This window comes from Cupressus sempervirens, chromosome 9 (genome assembly GCF_028749045.1).
Source record: "Cupressus sempervirens isolate cs-2001-9-10 chromosome 9, ASM2874904v1, whole genome shotgun sequence".
In the NCBI taxonomy this organism is placed as follows: domain Eukaryota; kingdom Viridiplantae; phylum Streptophyta; class Pinopsida; order Cupressales; family Cupressaceae; genus Cupressus; species Cupressus sempervirens.
The window spans coordinates 699,138,845-699,149,112 of NC_143126.1; the positions used below are offsets into that span (position 1 = coordinate 699,138,845).

Sequence of the window (10,268 nt, forward strand, 5' to 3'; positions counted from 1 at the left end):
GTTCAAAGTAAATCCCATAGCCTTAATTTCCTGCATCATAAAAAAATCTATAGAATGCAGAGAATTCAAAAAATGCTTAATAACAAATTTCCTATCTGGGGACTCTAAACCCCTAACATTCCATGAAAAGAAATTCATTGGACAACAGTGTTAAGGGAAGAATCCGCCATATAATCATGTTTAGTTAAGGCTAAGAACCTGTTGGAGGTCTCCCCCTTTTTAGCAACTAGCGGTTTATTCTTAGAGCCAGGTGGTCTACCTCTCCTTCTGGCAGTAGAGGCACCATAAATAAAATCATCCTCAGCCTCCACCAAAGAATCCACATCCATGGAAGGACCAATTTGGGAGCAAGAAAGAATAGGGGCGGTCGGAATGACTTCAAAAGCATAATCCTCACCAATCTCCTAAAAAAATTTTGTGGGGAGTTTCCGAACTTGATCAGCAGCAGGGGGATTATTCCTAACTTCTTCTTCCTTGGTTAACCTATGTGTAATGGTCAACACCAGGTCAGAGGCCACACAAATTTAGTTCTTACTATTATCAGGGCGAATAGGTTTAGGCACAGAGTTATTAATACCTTTCTTCCTCTCCTTTTTGTGGGGAACAACAGTAAAGTCATCATCACTATTAAGATCTATAGCAGCATCTAGATCAAGGAAGGATTGAAGACCAGCATTAGCAGTAGGTTGCACAATAATAGCTGAGAGGGGTTTTGACACGGTATGGTTCACATCCTTGGGGATTTTTTTTGGGAGAGGCTTCGAAGAGGAGGGAGTAGAAGAGAGCTCAGGAGCATTGGTCTGCACTTTATTATCTGCAACAGGGAGATTGCTAGCATCCTTGGGGGAAGTATTGAAGGGGTTTGGCTTCCTATTAACGATAGGACAATCTCTGCGTAGATGCCCTTCCTTTTGGCAGAGAAAACATGCATTCAATCCCCCTAACACCTCGACAAGGCAACAAAATACTTCATTAAGAATATTAATGGAAATATCCGCGGGGATGTCCTTACTAGGGGATAAGGAAATAAAAACTTTGGCATCCATATGTGGGACGAGCCTCACGGTTTCATCCATACAGATGATTTTCCCAATGGGAGCAAGCAAGTGTGGCAAGAAACGCCACAAAAAAGGAGGAACATTTTTAACCAGCATCCACCTAGGCGCTGAGAGAGTGAGCACTTCTTCATGGGCTGCCTCAGGTGACCAGACAATAGCCCTAAAAGATGTCAACCCGACATTCCAGTATTGCTTCTTAAAAACCTCTTGCTAGGCATCATGGTTAACGAAAAAAATAACATATAAACCCTTTTGTAATTGCCTACAAAAAGAAATATGCAGCTCTAACTTGTTATTCCAATAATTATGAAACCAATCATCCATAAATTTTCTTGGAGGACATTTTTCTAAATCAACAGCAGAGAAAAAAATCGCAGTGTCTCTAAGCCTATCTTTCTCTTTCACAATTTCTTCTAACATTTCCGGATTGGGAGCAACAGAAAATGGAATCAAGGGAGCATCGGGGATCTTACCTACTTTGGACGCCCCAACATTGTGAACGCTTGAACATTCAAACCTAGCCCTTGCGTTGATGCTCGGAGATCGAGCCACGGCCTCAGAGAACGACCTAGGTTGATCACTGCTGCGGGCGTTGGGGGAGGGAGTGCCACCATTCTGATTAGTTTTATCAGCAGTCGAGGAAAACTTACCTGGTACAAACTTGGCGCTCTGGCCATTAATTTCTGCCTCTGTCATACTGCTATCTTTAACTCCGGTTGTGGGAGGAGGATCGCTCGGATCGAGAGGATGCACGGAGGATGCCAAGTGTCCACCATGTGGACTGACGCTGCGGGATGTCGCCACCTTGGCCATACCAAGGTAGCCGGAAAATATAAAAAATGACCGCAGTCAAGTTTGCAGCTCGCAGTTCGCAGTCCGAAATACAACATTTAGATATATCTAAAATAAAAAGACTCACCGAAAATATCACCCGTTGATCTTCACAATTCACCTCCTCAATGATAATCAACTTCTAAATCACACACTAGGAAAAAGAAAGTCTATTGACTACTTTAATAGCCTTCAATTTTCCATGTGAAAAAATTGACCCTTCTAAATTGTTTTAAACTGCAATCCATAGCAGGCACCACAATCGCGATCTCTCCTCAGGGCTGACCCACGCCACAATGTAAAGTGTATAGTGCCCTGAAACTGGTGAAAAGAAAAGTTTAAATATCAATTTTAATTCAATTTGAAGTTAAAAAAAGTGCTACAACAAATACTGAGTTAAATGCTACAACGTGTCCCGAGTTTCAATAAAGTTTTCTACAGTCTGGAGATCTAATAATCACGACAAACTGAGAGCAAGTATTGTACCCCACAAAAGCTGTAGCCACCAAATGTGCTATATTATACTCAACCTTCACGCAAAAAGTTAGTCATTTTAAACATGGGCGCACTATACTTTTCGAATCTTACGCGCGGGTTCAAACATAGAGATACATCTATGAATGCTTTCACTTTACTTATTAATAAAATTCTGATGGATTTAAATAAGACTCCAAGATGACAACCATTTCCTTACATATCTAGAAGCAAAAAAATAAGACTCCACCGTAAACAACAAATATTGCCCGCCCTGCACAACTATCAAAGCACTGAATGGTCAAAGCCTTTCTCAACCAAAAAGGAAGATAAGAAACTTTGTGATCTTAAATGGAGCTTCTGATCCTCATCACATGCCTCCTAATCTTTATCAGCATGGAGGCAGCGACGCCCATGGCTGGTTCGTATAACTCTCTCAATCTATTACAAATTTTCAATATAATAATGTTGTGGCATTCAACTGTGTAGTTTTGTTTTGCAATTAGTGGTTCACAACAATTCATGTCTCACAACATTTTCGTGGGAAGTCATCTAGTCTAATATTATTCTGATTGAAATCGACTTTACTACAGAATTTCCTGCATGATTAAATTCACTTTAATTACAATCCCATTGTCTATATAAGAATTCTATCTTTGGGTGTGCTTCCATACTCACTTTAATTGCAATCCCATTGTCTATAGAAGAATCCTATATTTGGGTGTGCTTCCATACAATAAGAAATGTCGTGACACTGTTTTTCATTTTTAACTTCAATTGCTTCTGGTTGTCGTGGAAATCATCCAATCTAATACTACTCCCTCTGCTTAACAATAAAATTTCATCTATAATTAAGTTCACTTTGCTTGCAACCTTAATTTTTTTGACTTTGAATGGGATTCCATACAAACACTGTTTTACATTTTTGCTTAGTTTTGAGGAAAAAAATCATGATATAAATGCTTTAATGGTCACACTAGGGCTATAAATTTGCAGGCGATCAGATCTATCCATACCCATTTATGACCGTGGATGCTGAGAAAGCAGCTGCAAAAAGATATGATTATATCATAGTTGGAGGAGGTGCGGCTGGGTGTCCTCTCGCTGCAACTCTCTCACAAAACTTCACTGTTTTGTTATTGGAAAGGGGAGGTTCTCCTTATGGAAATCCTGACATTGAGAATGCCAGTGCTTTTGGCAAGGCATTACAAGAGACAGATAATTACACTTCCATAGCTCAGGGAATTTTAACAGAGGATGGAGTGAAGGTACATAGAGGGAGAGTTTTGGGAGGTGGGACGGCCATCAATGCTGGGTTTTATAGCAGGGCAAGCTTGGAATATATTCGAAGAATGGGATGGGATGAGAAACTGGTGAATGAGTCTTTTCTTTGGGTGGAGAAAATGAATGTTTTTGAGCCAGATCCCCTTTCTCGCTGGTCTACGGCTGTGAAAGGAGCTCTTCTTGAAGTGGGTTTGCTTCCATACAATGGGTATACTGTGGATCATTTGGAGGGTACAAAGATTGGTGGTTCCACTTTTGATAATAATGGCAAACGACATACATCTGCAGATCTGCTGAAGTACGCAAACCCAGATAATATTGTAGTTTTGCTCAATGCTACTGCCTCGAGAGTGCTCTTCAAATCAATTTCAGGTGAGTAATTACTATGGTTCTAGTAATAATTATAATTAAAAGATATTGCAAAGTAGTTTTTGAATTGGATTTTGTAAATATTTTTACATCGATGTTTTAGATGATATTTTTTTCACAATCCATGATATATCATCAATATGAAATTGAAAATAAATTTTGAAAAATAAAATCTATATGGCATTAGAAATTTCTTCCCTTCATTCTTTATAGAAGGCCCTGTACTAATAATTGTCCCCTTAAGCTTAGTCATATTCTATTAGTGCCTTGATCATATGACTTGTTATATTTTATCTCAAAGAAATACATTTCATTCAATTATAAGTACTCGTCATAAGGAATAACAAATATAAAGTCACATTTAATATAAAATTATAAAAAATATAAAACATTAAGTAAATAAATAATATAACAGCTGTTGGAGCATTTTTTACTATAATCTCACTGGCATTGATGCCATGCTAATATTATTATATTCTTAATTAGTTATTTAGGTAGTCTATAAATTATATATTGATTTAAGGTGGACATTGGTGATATCTTAGACACAAGCAATGTATATTTTAGAGTTAGGGAGTCTTATTTGATCAATATATTATGATTCTCATTGAAGATATTAAGGCATACCCCCTTCAAGGTGACATATTATTATCAAGTACTTTTATAGTATTTCATATCATTTTCTTATAATTTAAGTTATTAAAATAACGATTGAAAAGCATAATTTTTAGCTATTCACTTGTAAATTTTTGTAAACACTTGTTTATTTAATTTATTGTCACTAAAATAACCTATACTTTGGTGATGCTTATAATTGTTGCAGGAAAGTTGATAGCTCATGGGGTAGAATTCATAAGTTCTATTGATGGGAGTTATTACCAAGTAATGATCAATGAATCATCACATAATAGTGAGGTAATCTTATCAGCGGGTAGTATAGGAAGCCCTCAACTATTACTTCTAAGTGGAATAGGCCCTTCCCAACATCTCAAAAAGCTAAATATATCTATCTTAAAACATGTACCTTCAATAGGAAAAGGGATCCAAGATCATCCTCAAGTAAGAATATTACTACAATCCCCAATACCACTTAATATTTCTAGCATACAAGTAGTAGGTATTTTGAACAATTCTCAACTATACATATATTCTAGTAGCTTTGTAGTGCAAGTTCCCTTAGATAACTCTACTTTTAAAAATGACATCGGTGGGGCAATATTTGTGAAATTAGCATATCCCTTATCAAGAGGAAATCTAAGTCTAAATAGCAAGGATCCAACAGATAGTCCTTCTATTCTCTATAACTACTACTCTAAGCCTAAAGATCTACATAAATGTGTGCAAGGTCTTACAATATTAGCTAACATGTGTGAAACAAAATCTATTAAAACATTTTCCTTTAAGGAAAACTCTACTAGTTTAAGTGAGTTGCATTTCATTGGGCTTGTTTTGCCTAAGAATAAATCGGATCTGGTGGCTATGAGCCAATATTGCATGAGAAATCTTAACACCATGTGGCATTTCCATGGAGGGTGTGATATTGGTTCTGTGATTGATGAGAGGTACATGCTCAAAGGTGTTATTGGGATACGGGTTGTTGATGGTTCGACTTTCAAGGATAGCCCAGGAACAAATCCACAAGCAACCACAATGATGCTTGGAAGGTAATTGTAAAATAGAAATATCATAGTTTTCTCTCCATTTTCTTGGATTGTGTAATTATTAGTTACATTATTGATTAAGATCATAACATTGCAGGTATATAGGACTAAAGATTTTGCAAAGTCGTGGAGTTTGTTAGAAAAGGAGAAGTTTCTTTTGTGAAAGAAAATAAAATTTCAATTCCTTATGTTTGATAAAGATATTAATTAATGAGAATCTTACAATGAATAATGTATAGAGAGAATAATTATTCATATGGAACAATCTAATGTTATGATTTATATTATATTTGAATTTTTTTAATATATTTTTAATTTATTTTGTGACATTTTTTATTTGTTTAATATAACATGTTTTACACATTGAATGAATTATGATCTTAATTTTTTATTAATATCAGTCAAAATAGGTGACTAGCCTAGTAGAAACAATTGTACTAAAATAGACAATATCATCTATAGACAACTCGCTAGCCAAGATAAACAACAACACACTAACCACTTATTAACATTAAAAAAAAAGTACATACAAGAGTTCTTATACTACTATAAAAGCCATTGAAGTCGATAGTGACATATAATCAATTACTAGGAAGAGCAATACAAAAAAATAAACTAATAGTATTAAATTCCATAAAAAAATGTTTTCATATTGGGCATGCAGAGCCAAAGTTTAATCATAATAATAATAATAATAATAATAAATTAACACAAAATGAGGCCAAGCCATCATTCTATCTTCTCATCATGAGGAGTTAGTTTCCCCGACAAAATGTGAAGACACATATATATCATGTATATGTACATATGTACACGTGTGTGTGTGTGTGTGTGTGCGTGCACGTGCATACATATATATAGGTATGTATGTATGTCAATATATGCAAGGATGAGGTATCTCAAGGAGAAAAACCCTAAACTACCCTTGCTAAGAGTTAGACACATAAGCTTAATCAACATATAATGAGGAACACAAGGCCATAAGAAACAATTCAATATGTTTAATTATTTAACTTCACATATAAAACAATAAAATTCTCGACTTTAAGGCCTTCCTAGTTGTGTCCTTGTACAAAATAGGAATTACACTTTAGAGTCCAAGCTCACATCTTCTTTCTTCTACTAATATTGATCTATCTAAATTCTTACATCTAATGAAGATTCTTATATATCCATCTAACCCAAAGTCAGCTACTTGAGAATTTAATTACAATATAGGTCTTGTCTTGGAAGAGTAAGTCAATACCCAAGAAAAGGAAAACATAAGCTCACGTGCACTTTAGGATAGGTCCACACAGGAGTTAGGATTCAACTCCTAGATACACAAGATGCCACATCATCATAGGAAACTACACCAAAAGGGAAAAAAAGCATGCCTCAATCAATGAAAACCTATAGGAAATGAAAACCACAAAGAATGACATAGAACTCAAAGAATATGATACATCAACATACAAACACTTAGGAAAAGGATCTAGGACAGGTCCTCAACATGATGTGAATTGTACTAAACCTAAAACACAAAGAAATAATGAATAGTTCATGAACATTAGACTAGTATAGAAAAAAAGAAATTTTTCATTGATGCAAGATTACTTGTTAACCTAAGATGTTCTTGCATAAGACACATGTGCTAAGAAGAGAACTGATGTTCACATTAGGATTCAAGAGTGTCCTGACCTAAATAATAAAGATTCAATTCATCTTATGCTATCCATGAACTAGCTTCAACTAGTTTTCCTCTCCACTAGAAAAAGTATTTCATGCAATCATTTCCTCTAGTGCTTCTACTTCTAGTATTCAAGATCTTTTCAATGCCCTCTTCTTTCTTTATTGGATAATCTGGATTATCATTTACCTCACTTTAAGGCTCATAGTAAAAAGATATTAGAAATTTTGAATATGGATGAAATATCCATTTGTTTAGGCAACTCCACTATAAAAGCATTCCCATTGTCAAACTTTCTTAAAATTTTACAAGGCCCAAACTTCTTTATCTTCAATTTGTTGTATGTTCCAACTCAAAATTTATTTTTATTAAAATGAACCATTGCCAAATCACCTTCATTGAAATATTTATGTCTTCTCCTCTGATCAACTTTTTGTTTATATTCTTCATTACTTCTCTATAGATTATTTCTTACATCATCATCCAAATCCTTTATGAAACTAACAAAATCTTTAGAATCAATAATACTCTATTCTTCCTTACTCAGGTCACTAAGATCTGTAGTTTCTCTATGGTGAAATTTGTTTATGATCTCATAACGTGTCTTCTTAGTCATTCTATTCAAAGAGTAGTTGGATGCAAATTCAGCCTGTGTCAAGACATAATCCCAATTTGTAGGCTTACTTCTAACCAAGGATCTGAGCAAGTAGCCGAAACTCATATTCACAACATTAGCTTTTCCATTAGTTTGAGAGTGAAATGTAGAACTAAACTCAAGCTTAGTATTCAAATTCTTCCAAAGTGTCTTACACAAGTATCCAATTAACTTAGTATATCTATTTGAAGCAATTGTCTTTAGCAATCCATTCAACCTCACCATCCCTTTGAAAAATAGTTCTACTATATGCACTAGATCAGATATTTTCTTACAAGGTATGAAATGTGTGGTTTTAAAAAATATTTCCACTACCACAAAGATAGAATCAAAACCTCTCTAAGTTTTAGGCAATCCAAGTACAAAATTGATACTTGTATCTTCCTAAGGACTACTAGTAATAGGCAAAGGTGAATACAATCCCAAATTTTGACTAGTTATTTTAGCTACTTCACAAACTCCACAACTTCTCACAAATTTATAAACATCCATATACATCTAAGTATAATAGTATCTTTTAGCAATCAATTTTGGCGTATTATCAATTTCAAAATTCCTAATAAGTCCACCACTATACTTATCTTTAATGATGTTAATCCTCATAGATCCTCTTGGTATAAAAATTTGAATTCCCCTAAACAAAATGTCATCCTAAATGAAATGGTCAATCCACTTATCTTTTTCAAGTGTCAAATGATACTTACAAGCTTTGCAATGTTGTGCAAAATCATGGTCAATTTCATACAAAGTCTTCAAATCATCAAAACCAAGCACTTCAACCTTCATTTTTGATAGCAAACTCCTTCTTCTACTCAAATCAGTAACATCATTTGATTGTTCACTTCTATGTTTCAACATGAAGGTAAAATTCTTCAAATATTCTTCCCACCTCATAGGTCTTGGATTGAGTTTGTTTAGACTTCCAATGTACTACAAGGCCTTATGAATTGCATACAACACAAATTCCTTTGGCATCTAATAATTTATTTATTTCTTCAAAGCTTGCACAATAGCATAGAATTCCTAATCATAAACTAAGCATATCCTTCTAGCATCATTCAATTTCTCACTAAAGAAAGCTATAGGTCTTTCTTCCTTACTCAAAATAGCTCCAATTGCATTCCCACTAGTGTCATATTATACTAGAAAAATCTTAGTGAAATCATGAAAAGAAAGTTTATGTAGCTCTGCAATCTTTTGTTTTAACATTTCAAAACTCTTATTTGCTCCTTCTGTCCACTTGAAATCTCTCTTTTTAAAAAATAAAATTCCTATCATAGTCTTTTCCATAGCATTACATAATGAACAAAAATTTATGTAAAAACTTGCCTACCCATGAAATGATTTAACTTGTCCAATAGTCACTAGTTTAGGCCATTCTAGTATACCCTTTATCTTCTATGGATCCATCTTCAAACCTGTATCTAAAACAATGAAGCCAAGATATGTTAGCTCCTTTTTCATAAAATAATATTTCTTCATTTTAATCAATAACTTTTCCTCTTTCAACCTTTGTAAAACTTGTCTGATATTATCACAACAAAACATCATTCATCAATCTCATGAAAGTTCTAGGTGCATTAGTCAAACCAAAAGACATTACCAACCATTCATACTATTGGAAATATTAATGGAAAATAAGATACTGAGAGATGGGGATGGGGGGGAGAGGGTTGAATCAAATTCTATAAAACTTTTAATTGATAAAACAATTAACTATGCACACCTAATCCATCTCATACCATATAAACCTAAACTAGTAATGATTAAATGAAATTTATCTAAGCATAAAATCTATGAAAATATAAAATCACAACACAAATATTTTGATAACCTAGAAACACTTCAAGATGAAGCTAAAACTAGGGTGGGGATCATATTTGATGATCTGCCCTTTAAGGAGTCTACTCTATTAAATTATTTTAAGACTATTAGGTAGATTACCTTGATTGAAGGATTTTACACTTACAATAAAGTAAGGATTCCATTAGAAGATTAAAATAAGGTCTGTTAGAACCACTATATTAAGAGATTTTCCCTAACCCAATTTATGAAAACTAATTGATACCTGATCCATTGGTTTTCTTTGAGAGTTTTTTACGAATATCCTCTCTTCAATATCTCATATATATATAGACACACACACACACACACACACACACACACACACACACACACACACATACATAATATATACATATATCCTTATCTGATATTCTCTGTCTTGTCCTTCACTTCTAGATTTCTTTGTATGATCTCCTTTCAAA

General features: G+C 34.2%; 1 protein-coding gene across 1 annotated transcript; it reads left to right on the forward strand.

The window, feature by feature from the left end:
• Positions 1–2,714: 2,714 nt before the first annotated feature.
• On the forward strand, positions 2,715–5,817 carry LOC149540648 ((R)-mandelonitrile lyase-like). The gene is made up of 4 exons (XM_089802724.1): positions 2,715–2,784; positions 3,360–4,019; positions 4,840–5,680; positions 5,775–5,817. The coding sequence occupies exons 1-4, from the start codon at positions 2,715–2,717 to the stop codon at positions 5,815–5,817; spliced, it is 1,614 nt and encodes a 537-aa protein (XP_089658850.1).
• Positions 5,818–10,268: the final 4,451 nt, after the last annotated feature.

Coding starts and splice junctions, on each gene's coding strand:
- LOC149540648 (XM_089802724.1), top strand. CDS start 2,715: ATGGAGCTTCTGATCCTCATCACATGCCTCCTAATCTTTATCAGCATG. Junction 2,785..3,359: donor GGCAGCGACGCCCATGGCTG/GTTCGTATAACT, acceptor ATAAATTTGCAG/GCGATCAGATCTATCCATAC. Junction 5,681..5,774: donor ACCACAATGATGCTTGGAAG/GTAATTGTAAAA, acceptor ATAACATTGCAG/GTATATAGGACTAAAGATTT.